Source organism: Scardinius erythrophthalmus (genome assembly GCF_964197995.2).
Source record: "Scardinius erythrophthalmus genome assembly, chromosome: 3".
Classification (NCBI taxonomy): Eukaryota; Metazoa; Chordata; class Actinopteri; order Cypriniformes; family Leuciscidae; genus Scardinius; species Scardinius erythrophthalmus.
Genome location: NC_138223.1, coordinates 43,057,012 through 43,081,674, shown reverse-complemented (window position 1 = coordinate 43,081,674; position 24,663 = coordinate 43,057,012). Strand labels below are relative to the sequence as shown.

Sequence of the window (24,663 nt, the reverse complement as noted above, 5' to 3'; positions counted from 1 at the left end):
CCCAGTATTTATACGATTAAAAATGGTCTCTGTCTCATATAGCCTTGTTATTTGTACACGCTGTGACTATACAGATCACAACATGTAAATAGGAAAATGTTTGCATTATTTTGTCACTTATTAGGATTAGTATGCTACCTTATCCATTTACATCCAGTCTTTGTGCTAAGCTAGGCTAGCGGTGGGTGCGTCAAATAACACTTACAGAATGCACAGAAATGAAAAAGGTATGTATGGACTTATCTAACTCTGGGGGATACTGTGAATAAGCTAAAGTCCCAAAAAGTCGGAGTGTTCCTTTAATGCTAATCGGTGAAGTAAGGATGTAGGAACAGTGCAAGGGTAAGTGAAAGTGACATGCTGAAAATTTGCACTTTTGCTTTATTCAAATATAGTCAAATATTTATGACGTTCACACTAAGTGGTTTACTTTGTAATGCATTAATAGTAGGCCTAGGCTACTCATTGTTTTGGATTTAATGCATTCACGCCAACAGGTGCCAGTATTAAGTGAGTGTATTAACTGCTGCCTTTTCACACCAAAGCTGTGTTTTTTTTCAGTGTTTTTCACCCTCCATCTCATGAACCCACACACACAACCATATAACAGACACTCTTAAATGCAGTCTCAGTGGATTTTGCTGGTTTGTGATGTCAGCTAGCTAAACATTGTTTAGGTTTTCGAAAGCGCTTGCAGCACTGACTAAATGCGCTAAATAAACTTAACTTTATTGTTATTAGTAAATTGCGTGACACGTGGTCATGTGATGCAATGGCGCCACCAGGGGGTGGCCAGGGGTGGCCAACTCCTGGCCACCCCACTGGCCACCCCACTGGCCGGTATAAATTTTAGTAGCATCAGTTATGCATTTCATCCCTAATGCACAGCCAGGCAGGCAAACCGCTCTAGACGCATACCGTAGCCCGCCCCTCCCCCGCCGCTGCTGTTGCGCGCTCAGACAGCACCAGCTCAGCGCGTGCCCGTCAGTCAACAATTTCTAAAGAAGTTAGAAGACGAAGAAGACTACCGGTAAGTAAATAAGTCAAAACTATTCTTTAGTAAAAGAAAACGGGGAATTATGTGTCGTGACGTGCTTTTTAAGTGCCAAATGGTTACAGTATACTGTTACAGCAGCTTTTTGATGTGTCTTTGACACGTTTTGACAAGAGTTAACGTTACCTAGCTAACGTCGTTAGCTGGTGCATGTTATGTCAATTTTCAGACAATCAAGAGAAAGTCCACAGACATCTCTTCTTATTTTAAGAAGAAAAGTACAGAAGGAGTGAAAGAGATGGCAGGGGAGCAAGAGAGGCTTAGTAATAGTGAGGAGGAGGAGGAGGATGGAGGAGAGGAACAGACAGAGCAGCATGACAATGATACACAGCCAGCATTAGTGACAGAACACAATGACGAGGAAGAACAGACAGCAGCAGCCCAGGGACAGTCAGCACCATTGGTCACAGAAGCGTGGCAGGACATGGCAAAAGCAGGTGTTAGACGTGTTCCTGGACCAACAGGTGAAGTTACGATCACGTGGCCCTAATAATGAAATTGATGGCTAGCCAAGATAGTAACATCATCTAGAGAAATGTTTTGTTTAGTGTGTTTCCATTAAATTACAAATCATGACAATCACTTAAAGCTTTTTGATTCATGTTTATTAGTAGTTGAGTTTTATTAGTCTGAATAGAAATGCCTATAGGCCATTATTACAGCTTGATTGATAATTACGAGAGGGGCTTATTATTATTATTGTTATTATTATCATTATTATCATTATTATTTTAATATCAGAATAACTGATTTTGCCTCTTGTTTCATTATAGATATCTCCCAGTCAAGAGCAGAGGAGCCCAAGCAGCCACATCTGAAAATCTTCCCTTGTACCTTTCAAGGGGACAGAAGACGATGCTTCTCTAAAGACTGGTACAACACACATAAATGGCTGGAATACTCTCAGAGTAAAGACTCTGCCTACTGTTATGCCTGCCGGCATTTCAGTCTCCCCTCCTCAGGTGATTCAGTATTTACATCTGAAGAGGGATTCAAACATTGGAAAAAGGCAACCTTCAAAGATGGGGGACTTTTAGGTCATGCCAAATCTGAAGCACATACTAATGCAATGTTAGCATGGGCAGAGTATGAGAAATCCACTGCAAGCACATCCTCTCTCTCAGCCTCCTTAAATGTGGAATACAATAAATTAGTGAAGGAAAATAGAGAGTACATTAAAGTTGTTGGAGAAACCCTGCTTCTCACAGCTACGCAGAACATAGCACAGAGAGCACATAAAGAATCAGAAGGTGAGAATAAAGGAAACTTTCTCGCTATTATGGAACTGCTAGCCAAACACAATCCCACAGTCAAAAGAAAAATGACAAGTCAAAGAAATGCAACATATCTTGGGCATGACACACAAAATGAAATAATTGATTGTCTAGCTGAAATGGTCCGCACTTCAGTAACTAGTGAAGTTTCCCAAAGTGAGGCTTTCAGCATTTTGGTTGATGAGACTAAAGACCTAAGCAAAAAAGAACAGATGTCCTTTGTAATAAGATACTATTACAATGGGTCAGTATGTGAGAGCTTCCTTGCCTTTGAGGCAGCACAGCGCCTTGATGCTGCAGCACTTTCACAGAAAATAATTCAAATTTTGCAAAAGCATGGTCTTGACTACAAAAACCACCTTGTAGGGCAAGCATATGATGGAGCCTCAGTCATGAGCGGAAAAAACACAGGTGTGCAAGCACGCATAAAATCAGAGGCCCCATTAGCTTTTTATGTGCACTGCAATGCACATTGTTTAAATTTAGTATTAGTTGACAGTGTGAAATGCATCCCTGAAGCTAATTGCTTCTTTTCTCTTGTGCAGAAACTGTATGTTTTTGTGTCAGGGTCATATGTGCACCAAAGATGGCTTGAGGTACAGAGGGAGATGTTTCAGGGGGCCCCAAGAGAGTTACAAAGACTGATAGAGACACGGTGGGCATGTAGGTATAATGCTTGCAAGACAGTGAGAGACAGACTGTCAGCCATCATACGTCTACTAAAAGAAATATCAGAAGAGCAAAATGGTGACAGAGCTGTAGAGGCAAGAGGTTTATTAGCCCAAATAGATCTCAAGTTCGTTAGCCTCCTTGTAACATTCACCAGTGTTCTTGGTGAGATAAAATATCTATCAGATATTTTACAGTCCCCACAACTTGATTTGGGCACAGCTGTCACACTTGTTGACTCTCTTGTTGACACATTGGAGAGTTACAGAGAGGGCTCTCTCTTTAATGACATCTGGGACAATACTTTAACTCTTACTGAGCAATGCAACATCAGTGCCACACCTTCAGGCCGTCAGGTCAGACCAAGCTCTTTGCTTGAAGGGCATTACTTGTTCACTCCAATAGTTCAAAGACAAGAGAGCACAGAGAAAGAGTCCTTTCGGACAGGTTCATTCATTCCAGTTATTGATGTGCTTCTCTCCGAGGTGAAGAGAAGATTTTCTAAAGAAAATTGTGTGATTATGAAAGGGATACAGGCTTTGAATCCGTGCAGTGCCATATTTTGTGAGAAAGATGTAGTGTTTCCATTTGCCTCACAATACAACTGCAGTACTGAGGATCTACAATATGAGATCCCCCAGCATAAGCGCATTCTTGAGAGGAAGCAAAGTAGTGGTCAGGAAACACCAAAGACATTAATAGAGCTCACTGTCTTTCTGGAGCCATTTAAGGAGGTCTTCCACCAAATGTTTAAACTGTGCAAAATTGCACTTGCACTACCCGTGAGCACTGCATCCTGTGAGCGCAGTTTTTCTAAGCTAAAGTTAATCAAAACTGCCTTGAGAAGTACCATGACTGATGAGCGTTTAAGCAATTTGGGTGTGCTGAGTGTAGAATCAAGAAGGGCTAGGGCCATAAATCTTGATGACTTTGTGGATGTGTTTGCCAAAAAACATAGCAACAGGCGAATCAAGCTATTCTGAAGCCTGGTAATCAGAATCAGAGACTATTGATCCCTGTTGGGAAGTTCTTTTTGTAACAGTAATAATTATTTTTGTTTTACATTAAGCAAAGACATAAATGTTTCTTACACATACTGTATAGCCTGGTAATCAGAATCAGACTATTGATCCCTGTTGGGAAAGTCCTGTTACATAAAGCAAAGATGTGATTGTTTCTGTCCTTGCTTTTATTATCTGCCAGTATCTGCTTTTCCCCAGTAACTGTTTTGTTTGCAATAAATGTACACCTTATGCCAAATATAATTGCAAAATAAAACAGAATTGTTCTGCAACTCAAAATGTTAACTGTACTGTTATTAGTCTATGCGCATTATATCATTAGTAACATTAAATATAACACAATAAACCAAAGTATATCAGTAGGAGTTTCCTTAAGTCTTTCTGATAGTTTTCTACAGGCCGATTTACTACAACAGTAGAATAAAATTCTGAAATTATGGTTTATAGTTTTGGTGTGCCACCCCAAGATTTTAAGTGGCCCCATCTGGCCACCCCTATGAAAAATTTCTGGAGGCGCCACTGATGTGATGATGTCAGCATGGCAATATACCCATTAGGGGGCGACCCGCTCTACATAAAATAAAACAGATGTTTCCAAGTCCAAGTTAAAGATTGATGACTGGAGTCTTCATCTCATGTGAGTGGAAAATCTTTTTAATCGTATTTCTCCAAACTGCTATTAATTTCTTTCACAGATGACATAACTCATATGTGACTTAATTACCGTATCTCGAGGTCTTGTCAGTGGACTTTAAACCTCTGCTTCCAACAGCGATTACATTACATTATTCTTTATGTATCCGAGATGAACGTATGTTTAACACCCAAACAAACGTGTTGCTGAGTTACATAAAAGGAAGAGAACTCGCGTTGCACTTCACAGAGAAAACACGCATGTTGCCAAAGTGAAAGCTACTCCGTCCACTGGCTGCAATGGGCGGGTGTGTGTGTGTGTGTGTGTGTGTGTGTGTGTGTGTGTGTGAGAGAGAGAATCTTTTCAGTTGCAGATTTGCTCAGTGCTCACACGGAGGAAGAAGCCTTCAGTGTGCACTCATGGATTAATATCCAATTGGAGTAATCAATAGGATTTCATACGCCTCCATGACATACTACAAGGACTTTTACATAGCGAGATCATGTGAACTTCACGCAACTGTTGTGGTTGGCCTACCAACAAGCTCGTTTCGATGATTTTAATGACCCTCTTCATCGCCTTTATCGCAGGATTTTGGAATAGGCCACCAAAAGCAAGGGTAGGAAATGCGCTCTCGCGGTGCACTAATGTCACTCAGAGCTTGTCAAATTAATGTGTTAAATGCATTTATAAGTTGATAGTGGTGATCATGTATGAGTGAAATGTCAGATTATCGATCTACTAAATATATGAGAACCATGTTGTAAATATGTCGAACACTTGTTGTAAAACGTCCCATTTCAAAATGTGCATGGGAGACATTTTCTATTGGAAATTTGTAGACAAAAAAAAAATCTATTCTTGCTGAAATGTATTCATAAATATTTCGGCTATTTATATTTAAAAAGTAATTTTAATATACAAAGAAGGCTCAAAACTATTAAATATATGTTATATAAATCTATTTTACAGCATGTATATTTGGGGTATTTTACTTTATGTAGGCTAATATATTGGCCACTGCGTTGTTGCACAATGTTATATATAGACATCAGATTACAGTGCGCACATTGTGCACTACAGCGGTACATGCAACGATGAATACGTACAAGTACTTCAAGGTTCGCATGTTAGTCATTGGAAATGACTCAATCAAACTTGCCGGTGCACGCGTAGCTTGTTCATTAAATCCTCTGCTATCAATTACGAAACGACATGATTTCATATAGACTTGATCTTGAAATATTGATTAATATTAATTTCTGTGAATCCTAATGGCAAGCCATTTTAATATCTAACTAATTCTTTTAAACTAAAGCGTATAGGCTATTATGTTACTAGTAGCTTATTTTTACTTACTAATACATAAGTAATCCAATAGTGACTAGTATCAATTTTTATTTCACTATTAACTGTTTACTAGACACCAATTAGCCTATTTGTGCTTTTTAATGCTACAAGTCGTAGAGACTATTCGACTGTTACTGGCAACAAATTGCAAATTTGCCAACGAGTTTATTTGTGATTATATACTATTGACCAGTTTTATCTAGTCCTGTGTACTGTTTATTTGGTAGTAGTAGGCTTCTTAAATGTTAGATACTAGTAACTGTCCCAGTTGTAAAGTACTAGTAACAACTAGTTGCAGTTTCTTTTATAGCCTACTTCTGTAAAGACTAGTCAGATTAGCTACTCTATAGATCGACCGAACACTTTACACTAATACATTTGACTTTTTACTAAGCTTTTAAATGTTACTTATTGTAGGCATTAGTGTCTTTATTAGTATGCCTGCTAGGAAAACTGGAACGGTTAACAAAATTCATTTGAATGAAGTTAACAAATATAAGTACTAGTAGCCTACTCAATGAATAGTTACTGGTAAAAAGAAAATCGGAAGTAAATTGTTGATATCTAAACTACAATTCAATGGCAAAAATGTGCTTTGTTACCAGTGAGAAGTAGTAATATCCAACCTGATCTCACGGGAAAACGGACAAATTCTATGAAGTGGCTAATTCGTACGAATTCATACAACCTCACTCGTACGAATTAGTACGATTTTTGCAAAATCATACATATTTTATGAATTGCCCAATTCGTATGAATTCATACGAATGACCTACCCCTGACCCCGCCCCTAAACCTACCCATCACGTGGGTTTAGACAAATCGTACAAATTCGTACGAGTGAGGTCGTACGAATTCGTACGAATTCGCCAACTTTTTATCATTTGTACGAATTCGTACGAATTTGTTGTGAGATAGTGTTGTAATATCTAATATGTAAGTACTAGTATGTAATGAAAAGTTACAAGTGAAACTGAAAGAGATACTGATTACTAATAATTAACTAGGGATGCATCGAATTGAAACACTTTGACGAAAGCCGAATACCAAATGCGTTTTTTGTGTGTGTGTGTGTGTGTGTGTGCATTTTTTCCCATTTATTTTGCCAATTTTTCACCATTGCATAAATTTAAGTCAATATGCTTTTTACTATTTTGTCTTGCTTTTAAAAAAAATAAAAATAAATCAATTATAAAACTACTATTTAAAAATATTTAATTAACACTTTTTAACATTCCAGCAGACGTTATACATACAAAGCACAATATAACTTAATATAAATCAATTATTAAACTAAAAATAATTTTAGTTTGCCATCTTTGAGCAAGGAAAGATTAAATCAAGCGTTTACATGTTCTCTCGATCGGATTACAAAAGGAATAAACCACCCCTTTCAATCCGATTGAAATTTCATTCGGATCGAGCTCATTTTGGATCGATTAAGGTGTTTACATGAAGGTTTTTTAGTCCGATTGAGCCGTCAATCCGATTATAAGTGTACATGTAAACGCAGCTATTGTTTGGTAAAATTTATTCTGTCTTTTCATTTATTCAACTGAATAATTTCGGTTGCCGAACATTCAGTGCTTCATGCTGTAGTTCATTATTTGTGTTTAAGTTTCCATGTACTGACTGTGCTCTTTGTTTCCTGGAACTGTTATTCTTTCCAACAAATGAAAGAATCACTTCTCTATCTGTGGAATTTTTGCAGCATTTTGCACTTCTGAGTACTAAAAAAGTGTGTGATTTCTTACAGAGAACTGGAAGATGTGTTTGTAACCCTTGGTGTTTTGAGAATCACATGGAATGCCTTTTGAACTCAGAGGTTTGGAATTCTATCTTAATTCTGAGGTATATCTAAGAAATTAGACTTCTTTTGCTGATTTCTGTGTGAATCTGGCACAAAGCCTAGAGTGGGTTGCAAAAACCAGTTGTACTATAATCCACTGGGGGGAAATAATCAGTGTAGAAAGAATTTTCACTTTGAAATTGCACAATTACAAAGAAATGACAGCACACATTGAATTAAATGTGAATTTGTGACTGAAATAGTGTTTTCTTCTAAAGCATACTCCAAGAATCTTTATTTTATTACAATTCTGAAACATCATTATTATTGCACAGAAAATTCAACACCTTTTGTGACAATGTGCCCCAATAGCAGGTTATGTTGACACTTAATTATGGGGTAAGTTGTCACAATGGCCTGCCATTAAATAGTCTGAATGAAACATTAAGCGATTCTTGAAACAGCAAAAATAGAAGAAAATACAGTTGTTGAGGCCATGAGAAGTTGGCTAAAATATTACTTTAACATGATAATAAATAACACGTGACAACTCTCCCCGACCTGACCATTTATGAAATATATATATATATGACATTTGTCTAATTGGACTTTGGACTCTTTACAGTTCTTGAGTTTATAATTGTTGAGATACAGCCCTTGTGACAACATCACCATGTGAGCAATCTGATGCACTAGATATTGAATCATCTGAGATTTCTGTAAAGTGCCGCCCCACTATACAGTGCATTAGCTAAGCGTGCACGTCTACATAAAATTCCCACTCGACTTGTAATATGACTCTACAAGAGCGATCTCTGTGCCTAGAGCAAACAACACTATTGTCTGTAATTGGCACGACGTTGTTTGGCCTTTTCAATTGTCTTACAATGAAAAGGGTGGAGAATTGTGACCTTGAAAAGTGTTTAGATTTCAGATTTGATTTCAATTCTATTATTACAATGGGGGTGAAAAAAAAAGTGATATAAAACTTGACTCACTTTTAACTCTTTCCACACCATTGAAGGAAATTTCCCGCGATCTGTGTTTTCACAGTTATAAGGTAGGGGGCGCTATCACGCATCATCTGAAAGAGTACTGAAACTCCGGATCAAAACACAGGCAAAGAAGAAGCAGACACAAGCGATAAAAACGTTGTAGTCTTCAACAAAAACATGATTTTCTCAGCTTTTTGTTCTATTTTTCACACTTACCTACATTCAAGTGTTGATTAAAAAAAAGCATGAAGCTAGAATAAAGCGGGTTGTATTGTTTCTTTTGATATATTTTGCATGTTCAGATATTCCAGGGGCCTTTTAAATTTTTTTTTTTTTTTAATTATCAAAAATGCTGGCGGTGGCTGTCAACTTTTTTCAAGAACGCTGGCGGGGAAAGAGTTAAAGGTTTTATATAAAGGAGAAATGTCTTCAATTATTGCATAATACTTTCATGTTTTGGGCTATTTAAAGCTACACTGTGTAATTTTTTAAGTTGATTCTTAGCAAAAAACACTTTGTTCTTTCAAAATGATATGTGCTCATTAATGTGTAATTACTTCTACCAACTAATCAAGTATTCTCATAAGCGTAGAATCTGCCATTTAGAGAGCGCGTCGCTTGAATGGCGGAAGCCATGTTGCGCCTCCATCTTGAAAATACATTAGCCAAAGAGGGACATACCTGGAAATTAAAGCTTCGCCTTTCGCGTTTTTAAACTCAGTGGCACCGTGACGAATGCGAGGGGGAGATTACTCGCGACTGCCGGCAGATTTGAAATAATACGGCCACCGTAGGAGTTAAAACGCCCTCGGAATGAAAGTTGGTAGTCATAAACAATTTCACCGCTAGATGGGAGAAAATCCTACCCAGTGTAGCTTTAAACAGATGTTGGTGATAAAGTATGTTTACGAGCTGTAATAAAAATGAATTAAAATACAAAAAAAAAAAAAAACATTAAAACAAAATGACTTTTTTGGACTAAATCCATGAAATGATCCCTTGATGAAACCTCGATAAGATTCTATATATGAAGTGCAGAAGACTGGCTCATAGAAGGTTTTCTTCTAAAAGTTTACTTTGTTCTAAAATACCTTCTTTTGGAGATGATGACACTTTAATGCATTAAGCTTACGGAAAAAAAGTGAAATGTGGATTATTAATATATAGTTCTGATTCATTCAAATACTGTGTGCTGTGTGTTTTTTTCTGCTTGTTTGAGGATTTAGTAACATGATATGACCAGCCTCTATTGAAATCAGTGCTTTGCACAGCGTACAGATGTATTTCAACACTGATAATAATCATAAATGTTTCTTGAGCATCAAATCATCATATTCGAGTGATTTCTAAAAGGATCATGTGACACTGTGGACTGGAGTAATGATGCTGAAAATTCAGCTTTGATCACAGGAGTATATTTCATTTTACATCATATTCACATAGAAAACAGTTATTTTAAATTGTAATAATATTTCACCATATTTCCATTTTCACTGTATTGTTGATTAAATAAATGCAGCATTGGTGAGCAGAAGAGACTGAATTAAAAAACATAAAAAAAAGTCAGTCGATTACAAAGTTCTCTTTTCGTTGGGATGTAACTGTAGACAGCAAAGCGGCTTACGAGGTTTTGGAACCGAGCCATATGCTGCATTATTGTGTCAGGGTTATTGCATAAACATATAAGGTTTATGTTCAGAAGAGCAACATAATGCAGTGAAACACAGGGCTGGGGAATAAAGGGTTTATGAAGTAAATGTTAACGGGAAAACTTTAGTGCCTCATTAGTTGAAACTGCAACACGTGGCATTGCATGTGTATGTGTAATGGTGGTTAAGTGATTGTAATTGCAGGATTATCGAGCATTTTTAACTGATTCTTTTTTGTTTTTTTTTGTGTGTGTTCAGCTGTCTAAGTGCTCTGTTGCCCATGGCTGAAGGTCATGCAACGCAGGCGCTGCGAGACCTCCAGAGAGCACTAGAAGAGACGGAGCATTTATTCAATGTAAGCGTGAAATATGATATTTTGATGCATTGTGCAACTTAAGGAGAAACTGCACAGTCGATTTATCTTAGTTTTGTGTCATAATCGCTGTTTTGATAATCGCTGATATATATATATATATATATATAAACCATCTGGCTTTATCATTCAGAATCCTTATTTCCAAACATCTTCTTTTCCAGAAATCTGATGCACGCTTGTACACTCCAAATACTGATGATATCAATGTAAGTTTACTTATATAACTAAAGGAAATGAGACCAGTCGGACAAAATGTAAGCCAACAAATGACTGAAGCAACACTGGCATTGTGATGGATAAATTCTGCATAAACCCAATCCAGTGTTATTCTGTTTGTTTGCAGGACTGCACATATAAGCTTATCGACTGTTTTCTGATGGAGATGAACGTTCTCTTGCATGAAGAAGACCCAACAAATAATAACCAGCACATGATAGAGACGACTTTAAAAGATTATAGTGGACCTGTAAGTCAAAGCAATATCCACAATGTGTGTCGGGGTTGTGCGTCATTCAGAATTGACTAAATATTGAGGCAGCGGAATTGTAACACATTTTTTTTTAACTTTTCCAGCATAAATGACTCATAAACATGTCTATACACACAATATATGGAGTATTTCTAGAAACATTCGGTTAGATTGATAATCAACCTTTGAAATGGCACTACAGAAATTTGCATTTAAAATAACAGTTCACCCAAAAATGAAAATTTACAGTACTCGCACTCAAGCCATCCTAGGTGTGTATGACATTCTTCTTTCCGTCGAACACAATCAGAGTTATATAAAACAATATCCTGGCTAATGCATCGGGTCAGAGGTCACTCTTCCGCTGGAACTCAACTCCCTCTTGAAAGTAAGCCAGTGATTTAGTTTATAGTTATAAAAAAGGATATTTTTCTTACACAAACACATGGCTTTGTAGTCCAGTCATTTTAAGCCAAAATGAGGGTCAACCTTGAACAAATTGCAACAGAAGCAAACTCAACTGATTCTGTATCCTCAATATGTCCTGAGTAAGGAAAAAAAAGTCCAGAAGAATCCCATTAGGGGAAAGTTTCGAAAAAGACCCAAATATAGCCTGTTCATTATTTTTCTTACATGAATAGGGTAAAAAATTTAACCTTTAGATATCACCATGAAAATTACTGAGTTGATTACTTACATCAATACAAACAAAAAACGTATTACAAGTTTTTAAAAATTGTTTGTTAACATGACAAACGGTGCATAATCTAATTACGTATGTGCTAATTTGCATAAATACCACAACAGATCTAAACATTGGGTATAGCCAGGTGAACATGTCTTGTTGAATCTTGTTGACACATAACAGTAAAATACTTAATGTTAAGGTCTGAATGAACCCATTTAGGATACCCATGAGCATTAATACATAGAGGCAGGAAGAAGAGTATAACTGCACACTATTAATCATCAGTTAAGCATTAGTAAACAGTTAATTCATCATTTATAAAGCATTAAAAGAAATTAATAAGCAGTTTATAAATACGGCTATAAATGATTTATTCTTGATTCATAATTTATCAGTTTTAAATGAAGTATTGCATTATTTACAAAGCAGTTATTTAAGAGTTGTCAGTGATTCATAAGATCACTTAGAAAGTGTGAGTAAATGTAGTAATTCAGGTAGTTATAATGCATTTAGTAGTGGCCAGTGAACTATTTTTATGAGCTCATCTAAAGAGAAGACTAGTTATGCCTTGTAAATCATTTACAAAGGAGATTTAAAGACTCAGGTTTTCTTCTAAACAGAAAAAGGAAACAAACACAACACAGTGATACAGAACATAAAAACATATTTAACAGCCTTTAAATCTCCTTTGTAAATGATTTACAAGGCATAACTAGTCCTCACTTTAGATGAGCTCACAAAAATAGTTAACTGACCACTACTGAATGCTTTATAACTACCTGAATTAATACGTGTTAATAAAGCATTTATTAACACTAAGTAACTATTACTATATGTCTGAATATTAACATGTATGAATGTACATTTAAATAATTTATTAATCATTTACTTACACTTTCTAAGTGATCTAAATAATGCAATTCTTCATTTAGAAATGATAAATTGATCATTAATAAAGTATGAAAATACAATTATTAAACACATTATAGATATGCTTTTAAATCAAGAATACAGCATTTATAAACTGCTTATTAATGTCTATTAATGCTTTATAAATGATTAATAAACTAACGATTAATAGCGTACAGAATCAGATATTATAAAGTGTTACCATATATATTATTTTTTGTCTATTATCAGTACACTTGTGTGAAATATTATAGTAAGTAATATTTGTAAAGTTTATATATAAAATGATCTCTGAAAACAATATGGTGGACATTTTGTGGTGTTTCTTAAGGCTGATTACTGTTGGTCAAGAAAAAAGTCTTATTAGACAAATAATTCTGCATAATACCAGAAAATAAATGTGCTCAATTAGTTCAAATGTTTGTTCCATAACTTAATCAATTTCTAGTGGGTTGATTTTCGAATCGTCCTGCAATTCCAATTCAAGTTCACAGTCACGAATGGGAAAAGCATCCGATTCTTCAATTCTGAATGATGTTGATATATATAACAATAAATGATGGTCATGTTGGTAATGAGTTTGTGTTTGGATTGCTTCTACAGAAGTGTAAGAAAACATACTACTGTGAACAAGAACTCACCAATCCCATGGTTTTCTTTGAGAGGATGAAGACATTTCTCCAGAAACTGTTAACAATGTGCCAGGGAAAACGGGATCGGGATGTAACATGTGATTAGAATCATACTTTATCTCACTGATTGCGTGTACAATAAGCTCATTTATCTATTATCATTTTAAATTATGCTAGTGTCTTTTTTGTATTACTATTTATATCACTTCACTCTGAAAGTGTCACTTTGTTAATACTGTAAGAAAATATTTTGTAACAGAGGGGTTTTGTGAATAATTGTTGAGCTGTGAATGTCTTCTAAATGTACAGAATTTTGAGGTGAAATATGAAAAATTGTTTAATGTAATATAGCTTTTATATATTGTTTTATATTCCATGTATTGCTACATTAAAGCATGTTTTATTAACAGAAGTAGTTGTTTGTTGGCATGTTGTGGTGAATTGGATTGGTTTCTTATCTCAGTATTTATGCATTTGCTCTGAAGTGGATTAAAGGGTGATTTAAAAAGAAAATCGAAAAACAAACCCACTGACGAGACTGTCTGGAGGAAGCGTAAGGGCCAATGTCATTATTTTTAACTTTGAGGAACAAAGAGGCTCTATTATTTTGCTTATCTAAGGAGGGATTTCCTGTGGAAGTGTTTTGTGAACTCCACGCCTGTCCCATGTGAGCCAACTACTTGTTCATGTCACCATGACTCATTATGCAATATAAATCAGTAAGTTGAAAATAACGATTGAATTATTTCAGCATTAGTTATTCAGCTGCTTACCTGATGTTGAGCTGGTTGATGCTGCAGGTGATCAGGGCCCGTTTCAGGAGGTTCAACCAACTCGGAGTTAAAGTCCCCCTGTAGTCAATCATTTTATCCCTTAAAACTCATCTTTGATCACCAAAATTACACATTTAAATGTTTTTTAATACATTTAAATTACATTTAAATACATTGCCTTAAAATAGTTGGAATGTAACTCGACACCCTTGCCTCATTTAGTATATGCAGTTCTATGAATATGCAAATGAGCCCTGCCTCCACTCACTCAGAGATCCACTCGTTGCCGATCACACGTTGATCTGATTGGTTGCAAGGTAGTTTGTGACGTCAGAAATAACCGTGTTTTTGAGACTGTCTGTGGTTCACTGCAGTTTTAAGGAGAAAATACTCAGCAATGGTGTCGACTTATGAATTTACACATGGTTTGTCTTAGAGCATATTAAAAACACCACATAGACATATAAACAACATTAAAAACTTGATTTTCATCACATTTTCACAGGCTAAAAAGAAAAAAGAACGTGGCAGTAGCTAAAAATGAAGTATAAAAACATTTTATATACAAATAAGGTTCATTGGTGTAGGGTACATGACTTTACAAACATTCGACATATTAAATAAATATCATTCAGTGTCCATTTAAATGTGCAGAAGCTTTTTCCATATTCTAACACTCTTTTCACATAATTAAATGTTATCTAATCCAGCCTGTTACATTTTGTAATTAGGGTAGCCTAATGAAATGAACATTTGATTTCTTACCAGCCAACAGCAAGAAGGCAGAGGTTTGCAAAATGGCGGGATGAAGAGGAGATGGCCACAATACCAAGTATTTGAAGAATATTCAAATCCAAGAGGAAAAAATAAATAAAGGCTCATTCACACCAAGGACGATAACTATAAAGATATCGTTCTAAAAATCATTCTCAATGTTAAAGATCAGCAGAGTTCACACACCACAGCTATAACGATAACGGCACAGAGAAGCGATATCGTTGGACGATTTTATCCAGCTGATTAATAATGACAAAATTGACGGCCAATCAGAATCTGTAACGAGCTCGAGCATTTAAAGTGACAGACGGGCACTCAGAATAAACCGTCCGCTGGTGTGGACGCTATCTTTATAGGCGTAAAGGGGCCTTTACTGTTACTTTTGCATTTGTAGGAAAAAAATAAATAGTGAATAATTTGTGTGTAGGCCTATTTAACAGATTACTGTATTGAAGGATGCCAGATGGGTGCCTGTTTCATTTCTGGAAGGATATTTAAACCCATCAATGTCATACAACAACCAAATTGGAGATCCTAAATGAAATTACTTCCAGAGGTCGCAGCAATATGCTATCAAGTGAACGGCATTTATCAGATTACTCCTCTTTAATGGCTCTCGAGTTACTATTCGAGTTCGAATACTCAAGAGTTTTCACTTAACCTCCTGTCTGAAACGTTGTTGACTTGGTCTCTGACCTGAAAGCCGAGGACTGTCCTCAAGAAGATACAAATTGCTGTGCTTATGAATGAACAGGCACCCATATAGGACAAATGAATGCCAGTACTACTTTAGGAGGGAATGTGGTATAGTCAATGCATACAACTATTTATGAATTATTATCAAATTACTTCTGGAATACAATGCATCCAGTAAGAGGGGCGGATACAGTAACATCCGCTGAACTTGCTTTAATGTATCCTGCGCTCAAATCGTAATCTGTTTTAAATTATCCAAACTTCCTTACATTATTTACTTAAAGGGATGGTTCGGAGTAAAATCAACCTAGGGTCCTTTGCTCCATGACCTCGAGCCAAACACCCCCACCCAGAAGCCTTTTTTCCCTTTGGTTGAACATTATTAAAGTTAGAGCTGATTTAGAGATATCAGCCGAATGGCTTAGTGCAGGCGCCAACGGATCCTAGGCTGTCTCTCGTAAATTACCCCACTAATAATGCTGGAATGGCACCAAACTTCTACAGTAGTACAAATAGGTTCTGTGCTCATAAAACGAGGCATTGGAAAGATTGTAAGTACATCAGGAGTTTATTTAAATAACACTTCCCTGACGGCTCATGCTACCGCTAACCCGGACATCGAGGTCACTTTATTTGGGAAAAGCCAAGCGGGAAGGAAGTCGACCGGAAGTTGAAGTCGACCGGGTGCCGCCATCTTGTAGCAGAACTTCACTTGCGTTAGCAATCCCATTGACTTCCATTCATTTTGGCGTCACTTTGACAGCGAATAACTTTACATCTGAGGCGTTTGAAGACTCCATTTGTCCATTTTTTATTTCTAAAGAAACACGACAATGTATAAAATGCTCCATTACCTTGTAGCTTATGTTATGGCCCCGTAGAAGCAGTTTTTGTAAAAGTAGGCTAACGATTGCGTCATAACCACGCGACTCTCTGTCGCACACTAGAGAGATTACCGTATGGACGGGAGGAGAAGCTCGCGGGCAATCGGGGAGACGTGGAGGCAAAATGACAATATAATTAATCAGAATACTTAGCAAAAGTTTCTCCTGCTCCAAGCTCATGGACAGCTCTTAATCACACTCTCCGTCTCTGCAAGATTCGGAAGGGAATGATTCAGATTTCTCTTGGCACAGCTACTAGAAGACAGACGGGTTGCTCACGTGGTCCGTGTAACGCTTTGCTCGGTTTGAGTCTGCGCGTCAGGAAAGGAAGTGCTAAGAAATCGCTGAAAACGGGCTTCACTTGTCTCAATTGAGTTCCAATGGGGTCGCTGTGTCCATTTCTTTTACTGTCTATGGGAAAAGCCCATAAAAGTCCTGTGCAAAACTCACAAGTGTAAGGGAAAAGCTAGTGAATTTATTTTTATTTTTTCCGAAGTGTTGACAACTTAGTGTTAACTAATAATTCTTGCAAACTGGTACTACCAACAAAATATTAGTGCATTCCTGGAACTGGGCGTCGTTACACGACTACATCCTTATGCATCGCTTTCTGTCAGGACTTTTACGGGCTTTTCCCAAATCACTGAAGTGACCTCGACGTCCGGGTTAGCGGTAGCATGAACCGTTAGGCAAGTGTTATTTAAATAAACTCCTGATGTACTTACAAACTTTCCAATGCCTCGTTTTATGAGCACAGAACCTATTTGTACTACTGTAGAAGTTTGGTGCCATTCCAGCATTATTAGTGGGGTAATTTACGAGAGACAGCCTAGGATCCGTTAGCGCCTGCACTAAGCCATTCGGCTGATATCTCTGATATAATAAGCTCTAACTTTAATAATGTTCAACCAAGGGGAAAAAGGCTTCTGGGGGGTGTTTGGCTCGAGGTCATGGAGCAAAGGACCCTAGGTTGATTTTACTCTGAACCATCCCTTTAACCAAAACTGTGTAAGATGTTAAGACTTGTTTTCGGTCTTAACATCTTGAATTTTATCTTTTGAATTATGTTTATTGCTCTTCCCCAATTAGCAAATTGTTTTTTAATTGTTCCAACATAAATCGAACCAAATTTAGAAGAAAAATGTAGCCGTGATAGTGAAAGAAAATGTTTCTCCTTTGTACACTGTAAAAAAAGACACTGAAAGCAATCCGGTCGAGTGAGTTTTCAAACGCCTCTGGAAAGTGGACGGAAAGACCTTTTAGACTTTTACATCTGTATTTAGAGTCGTCCACTTGCGATCCGATCGAACGAAACGCATCTTAAACAGGGCCTTTGATATCCCACAATCCTGTGCTTTTCATTCTGCGACAGTTGAGCTAAAAAAAAGATGGCGTTTGAAAGTTGCGGCTGGTCAGTTTGTGTGTAAATGCATGTTTTTAACCAATGTTTTCCACTTCTGATGTCATTTCTAGCAAGAAATTACTGTTGTACAGCAAAAGATCAACGGCACAATGAATCAGCTGACTTCATAGCGAATTTACACCGTGAACTGATCAGCACAAGATCAGCGATGAAATGTCAAGTTGCTTTCTTTGTTGTTCACTCGCAAACTCATTTGTTTGTTTTTGTTTCAAGTCACTCGTTCCAGAGACGTTCTGTTCTGACCGATGACAAACATGAATGTGATCAGGCAAGAATAATCAGACCAACTCAACTGCACAAGGCACATAACATTTTGTTTGGCTTGAAGGATCAGTCATTATGAATCTGGTCCACCTGTACCGCGATAAGCATCTAAAAATACCACAAATTCACAAATAAATGCATAAGTGAAAAATATGTCCAATAATCATAATAAAAAAAACGTATATATGACAGTGAAATGGCTTTATATACCAACACAATCATAAAAACATACAGTACACACTTTCAGAAATGCCTCAATACAAAAAGAAAATAGTAACAACAAAAGATTTGTGGTGTTGAGACACATCTATACAGACATGTGATGACTGAGACGGGTGCAAAACAGCTACTTGGCTTTCAAAGCTACATATTCAGAACGATCGCTCGCTTTTCACCTTTAATAGAAAACATTTGTACACATTTGACATGTAAAAAAAGAAAAATAAGTATATTTGCTATAGTTTACATTTAGTATTTTTAAATTATTTTTAAATAATGCACCGCATGGTTTCGTGAAATGATAAAAAAAAACATTCTGTTTGAATATATTCTGCATATGTAAGACATAAAACATTTAAAAACGTAAAGAAGCAAGTTTTCTGCTCCTCACTGGATGTAATGTTCATGTGCACACACACAGTATGTGTACACATGCACACACACACACGCGCACACACACACACACACACACACACACACACACACACACACACACACACACACACACACACACACACACACACACACACACAGCAGGGTTCAAAAGTCTGAAATTTACAACATGTTGAGTGAAAATTTAATTTTACAAGAAATTGGCCTGATTTCACAGACAGGCTAGGCCTTAGTTTACTTAGGACTTTTAAGTAGCTTTTATAAACATGCCTTAGAAACATTTCTGGTGTGCATCTTGAGACAAAACAATGACACTGACATATTTTGAGATACATCAGTGCAAGTTGCTTTCAGTTAAAACAGCTCAAACATGCATTTTAGTCTGAGACATTAGGTTTAAACCTCGTCTGTGAAACCGGGCAATGAAGTATTTGGTATATAAGGTTTTGCTCAAGTGCTTCTGTCATTAAAGCATTATTTATAAATAAATTCTTAAATATATTTTTTTATTAATCCCATATCATTGTTTTTATTTTTTTTAAACAAAATTTTAAATCCAAGATTTTCAATGTGGACTTTTGAACCTCACTGTATCTCTAGATGTTTCACGAGTCCACCTTCCCATACGTCCCTTCAGGAGGCCGGTAGTATTTGGGAAAGGCCATCAGCTGGAGCATGTTGAAAGCATATTTTCTGCACTTTATATTCTTTTGCACATTCTCAATCCGGCAGCCTTCTCTGATGAGGGGAAGATGAAGAAAGAAAGAAAGAAAGAAAGAAAGAAAGAAAGAAAGAAAGAAAGAAAGAAAGAAAGAAAGAAAGAAAGAAAAAGGAAAGGGATGATGATGAAACTATCCAAAACAACAGTACAAAGGCCTCAGTCTTTCTACAGTAAATATGCAGAGCATGAGGAAACATTTAGATTCTACTCAATAAATAACACTTCAATTATGAAAGCGTGAAATGCAAAAGATCTGTGAGTCGAAAACAAAAACATCCTCACTTCCTTCTCACCTTCTGATTTAAAAACATGATTGACCCAGAATGAGGATTTAGGCGTCATTTACTGTACTTGCCCTCAGGCATTTCCAAACCTTTCATGCTCAACCAAGAAAAAAAATGAGGGTGGAAGACATGAGGGTTTAAACAAATAAATATTACCGAAAATCTCAGTTTGAGAGCTCAAAGTGAAAGTACTACAACTTGTTAGTTGCTAGTAGTGGTAAAACATCAAACACCCGTAAACGTACAGTTGCCAGTCCTGTACGACACACAGAGTTATTGGTGAAGACAGAGAGAAACACTCAAGGAAGCAAGTAAGAAGTTAGACGCAGCTGGGTTATAGTATAATCAGCAGTTTATTGGTATTTTGCAAGCAAAAAAACAAGACTTAAAATGAGCCACACCACCAGCAGGTGCGAGCTGACGAGCAGAAGGGCGATGGGATAGAAGTGGCGGGACGCCGGCTTGTTAATAGCTATGGATCCCGCTTCAGGGTCGTCCCATTGGGCAACCTCTCTCTGGGCCAAGAGACCGCTGAGCGTTCCCAGACGAAACGACAGAGAGAAATAAGCAAACATCCAACAAGAAGTTAGTTCAATGCGTCGGTTTGGACAAACAAATTCAAGAAAGGTGAAATGGGTTAGTCCGACATACAAGACACACACACTCAACAATATGCCAATACAAATCAGTTTTAAAATGATGACAAAATAATAGTAAATGGTGACAAAAATACCAGAAGCAGGATGACAGTATTCTCATTAATGGTTCTTGAATGTCTATATCTATCAGTTATGTGAACACTGATCTGACTGACCTTTCCGCAAGCCCTCTGATTGGTCAGATGACCCAGTCTGTTGTGATTGGTCTACTCTGCCCTGATGGGTCAGATGGCCCAGTCTGTTGTGATTGGTCTACTCTGCTCTGATTGGTCAGATGGCCCAGTCTGTTGTGATTGGTCTACTCTGCTCTGATTGGTCAGATGACCCAGTATATTGTGATTGGTCTACTCTGCTCTGATTGGTCAGATGACCCAGTCTGTTGTGATTGGTCTACTCTGCTCTGATTGGTCAGATGACCCAGTATATTGTGATTGGTCTACTCTGCTCTGATTGGTCAGATGACCCATTCTGTTGTGATTGGTCTACTCTGCTCTGATTGGTCAGATGACCCAGTCTGTTGTGATTGGTCTACTCTGCTCTGATTGGTCAGATGGCTCAGTCTGTTGTGATTGGTCTACTCTGCTCTGATTGGTCAGATGGCTCAGTCTGTTGTGATTGGTCTACTCTGCCCTGATGGGTCAGATGGCCCAGTCTGTTGTGATTGGTCTACTCTGCCCTGATGGGTCAGATGGCCCAGTCTGTTGTGATTGGTCTACTCTGCTCTGATTGGTCAGATGGCCCAGTCTGTTGTGATTGGTCTACTCTGCTCTGATTGGTCAGATGGCTCAGTCTGTTGTGATTGGTCTACTCTGCTCTGATTGGTCAGATGACCCAGTCTGTTGTGATTGGTCTACTCTGCTCTGATTGGTCAGATGACCCAGTATATTGTGATTGGTCTACTCTGCTCTGATTGGTCAGATGACCCATTCTGTTGTGATTGGTCTACTCTGCTCTGATTGGTCAGATGACCCAGTCTGTTGTGATTGGTCTACTCTGCTCTGATTGGTCAGATGGCTCAGTCTGTTGTGATTGGTCTACTCTGCTCTGATTGGTCAGATGGCTCAGTCTGTTGTGATTGGTCTACTCTGCCCTGATGGGTCAGATGGCCCAGTCTGTTGTGATTGGTCTACTCTGCCCTGATGGGTCAGATGGCCCAGTCTGTTGTGATTGGTCTACTCTGCTCTGATTGGTCAGATGGCCCAGTCTGTTGTGATTGGTCTACTCTGCTCTGATTGGTCAGATGACCCAGTATATTGTGATTGGTCTACTCTGCTCTGATTGGTCAGATGACCCAGTCTGTTGTGATTGGTCTACTCTGCTCTGATTGGTCAGATGACCCAGTATATTGTGATTGGTCTACTCTGCTCTGATTGGTCAGATGACCCATTCTGTTGTGATTGGTCTACTCTGCTCTGATTGGTCAGATGACCCAGTCTGTTGTGATTGGTCTACTCTGCTCTGATTGGTCAGATGGCTCAGTCTGTTGTGATTGGTCTACTCTGCTCTGATTGGTCAGATGGCTCAGTCTGTTGTGATTGGTCTACTCTGCTCTGATTGGTCAGATGACCCAGTCTGTTGTGATTGGTCTACTCTGCTCTGATTGGTCAGATGCCTCAGTCTGTAGTGATTGGTCTACTCTGCTCTGATTGGTCAGATGACCCAGTCTGTTGTGATTGGTCTACTCTGCTCTGTTGGTCAGATGCCTCAGTCTGTTGTGATTGGTCTACTCTGCTCTGATTGGTCAGATGGCTCAGTCTGTTGTGATTGGTCTACTCTGCTCTGATTGGTCAGAATACCCAGTCGTGACCAAATCGACCCAGACCTCAGATGACCCAGGCTCTGATTTGTCACATATGCCCAGCATAATAGGGGCACCTTTTAAAATTAAAACTTAATAAAATGACTAAACTCTATATTTTTACAGATGCAGATAGAACCCCATACTATACTAATCTTGTACTTATTCAACAGCAAATAAACAACTTCAACTGACTTGTTTGCAGTCTGATTTGAATTTGATGTGAGAGACAAATTGGGTGCTGCAAAATGATACAAATATAATAAGCAGAATTATGCAGTCTTTCTATTGTGTTGTGCACACAGACAAACACAATGCAACAAGTGTAGTCAGCATCAGGAGGATTGTTGCTGACTTGCTAAATCGCAAAACTAATCACCATTTTCAAACAGGTTTCCAAACATTCCTTTACAAGTCATAAGTTACAAAGGAAGGCACAAGTTAATAGGTTTAAAATGCTCACTATCAATAACTGATTCCTTTTTTTTAACATCAAAGCACAATTGTTTAACTTAAGTTGACAGCATGATATTGTGCAAATACTGTGTTAAAACGGCTGTCGATCATAGTAAGCTGTGTTCATATTGAGTTACGTATCATATGAATAAAAAAAATTCCAGAGCTCTATTTATAGATGCACGCAAAGTTCAAACGAGGTGACCTGCATCTGATTAAGGACTCCAAGAGCAACAAACATTGTTCGTCTGCTGATATTCCTTTGAAAAGAAATGAAAGAGTTTTGTTTTTGTCCCAGATTTACACAATCTCTCGTTGAAATGTCACAGTAAATCTATACAGCTGAGTGAATGTAACACAGGTTGACATCAATCCAAATTTGTCACAATGTGTGTCAGCTCAACTTTCTTCTTTAGCTTTAAACAATTTCTGCAGACCGGTTCTGCTACGTACAATCAACAGCCTTCTCATCCGCCATTGCAAAACAAGCAAACCCGAAGCCTTCAGGGCATTAAAGGGTTAGTTCACCCAAAAATGAAAATTCTGTCAGTAATTACTCACCCTCATGTTGTTCCAACTGCGCAAGACCTTCGTTCATCTTCGGAACACAAATTAAGATATTTTTGATGAAATCTGAGCCATGTCTCACTCGTCCATAGGCTGCTATGTGACCGAAACTTGCTGGCCCAGAAAAGTTATTAAAAAGATCGTTAATATAGTCCAAGTGACTCCAGTGGCTCAATCTTAAGTTTATCAAGCGACGAGAATACTTTTTGTGCGCAAAAACAAACAAAAATAACGACTTTATTCCACTTTTCATTTCCTTCTCTCTGGGCCTCGTAGTGTTTTTGCGCTGCGCGTCTGTGTTGCACGTCATCACGCATCACACACATGACCGGCGTCGGCCAATAGTGAGCCTACGTGGTGACGTGTAACACAGACGCGCTGCGCAAAAACACTACGCGAACCAACTAGAGGTCCAGAGAGAAGGAAATGAATAGTGGAATAAAGTCGTTATTTTTGTTTGTTTTTGGGCACATAACGTATTCTCGTCGCTTGATAAACTTAAGATTGAGCCACTGGAGTTACTTGGACTATATTAACGATCTCTTTAATAACTTTTCTGGGCCAGCAAGTTTCGGTCACATAGCAGCCTATGGAGGAGTGAGACATGGCTCAGATTTCATCAAAAATATCTTAATTTGTGTTCCGAAGATGAACGAAGGTCTTACGCAGTTGGAACAACATGAGGGTGAGTAATTACTGACAGAATTTTCATTTTTGGGAGAACTAACCCTTTAACACCCAACACAACTAATAAGAGAATCGCCCATCAGCGCAGACACTTCAAACTCCATATCACATACATCAGAAGCATCTTTAGCAGGTTCTTACGGCTTTGGGAAGGAAACTCGCAAATCATTGTGCTTGTTGTCTCTGAAAAGTTCATGCATAGCATTTCAAATATTCAAAAATGACAAGTACTCCTGATTTCTCAAATATGTGTTTACAAATAGCAATGAGGTCCCTTACGTAAAATAAGTTTATTCAAGTGTTCTATTAGTACACTTCTTTTAAACTAAAAATAAGAAAGTATACTTTCAGTCTACATTTTATATACTTCTCAAAAATATACTTTATGTACTTCTCAGAAATATACTTAAAATTACACTTCAGTGTACTTGACTTATGCTGAGACTGAGAGAAAAGTCCAGGTATATTTGGCCTGTACTTGTACTCAATTTTTTGATCGAGATATACTTAAAGTATAATTAAGTATTCAAAGTATACTTGGCTTGTAGTTGT

At 37.6% G+C, this 24,663-nt stretch overlaps 2 protein-coding genes across 5 annotated transcripts in view; one reads left to right on the top strand and one right to left on the bottom strand.

The window, feature by feature from the left end:
* Positions 1-964: 964 nt before the first annotated feature.
* Positions 965-13,922, top strand: il15 (interleukin 15). Its single transcript, XM_081361598.1, has 8 exons — positions 965-1,030; positions 1,828-2,304; positions 4,467-5,272; positions 7,760-7,854; positions 10,695-10,791; positions 10,974-11,018; positions 11,156-11,278; positions 13,482-13,922. The coding sequence occupies exons 3-8, from the start codon at positions 5,207-5,209 to the stop codon at positions 13,614-13,616; spliced, it is 561 nt and encodes a 186-aa protein (XP_081217724.1). The 5' UTR covers positions 965-1,030; positions 1,828-2,304; positions 4,467-5,206; the 3' UTR covers positions 13,617-13,922.
* A 4,532-nt stretch (positions 13,923-18,454) lies between these two features.
* The window catches only part of inpp4b (inositol polyphosphate-4-phosphatase type II B), a 160,905-nt gene continuing 154,696 nt past the window's right edge, over positions 18,455-24,663 (bottom strand). For 2 of the 4 annotated variants that reach the window (XM_081362240.1, XM_081362242.1), the window contains one exon: positions 18,455-19,677. In XM_081362240.1, the coding sequence (XP_081218366.1) occupies positions 19,545-19,677 (133 nt within the window). In that variant the 3' untranslated portion in view covers positions 18,455-19,544. Of the gene's footprint in view, positions 19,678-20,258; positions 20,476-24,663 lie in introns of those variants that run through there. The other 2 variants (XM_081362239.1, XM_081362241.1) reach the window with 1 other exon arrangement.

What these genes read in the sequence shown, in the direction of transcription:
- il15 (XM_081361598.1), top strand. Translation starts at nt 5,207, where the DNA reads ATGATTTTAATGACCCTCTTCATCGCCTTTATCGCAGGATTTTGGAAT. An exon ending in ATAGGCCACCAAAAGCAAGG is followed by an intron (nt 5,273 to 7,759) that starts GTAGGAAATGCG and finishes GATTTCTTACAG; the next exon opens with AGAACTGGAAGATGTGTTTG. An exon ending in CAAATACTGATGATATCAAT is followed by an intron (nt 11,019 to 11,155) that starts GTAAGTTTACTT and finishes GTTTGTTTGCAG; the next exon opens with GACTGCACATATAAGCTTAT.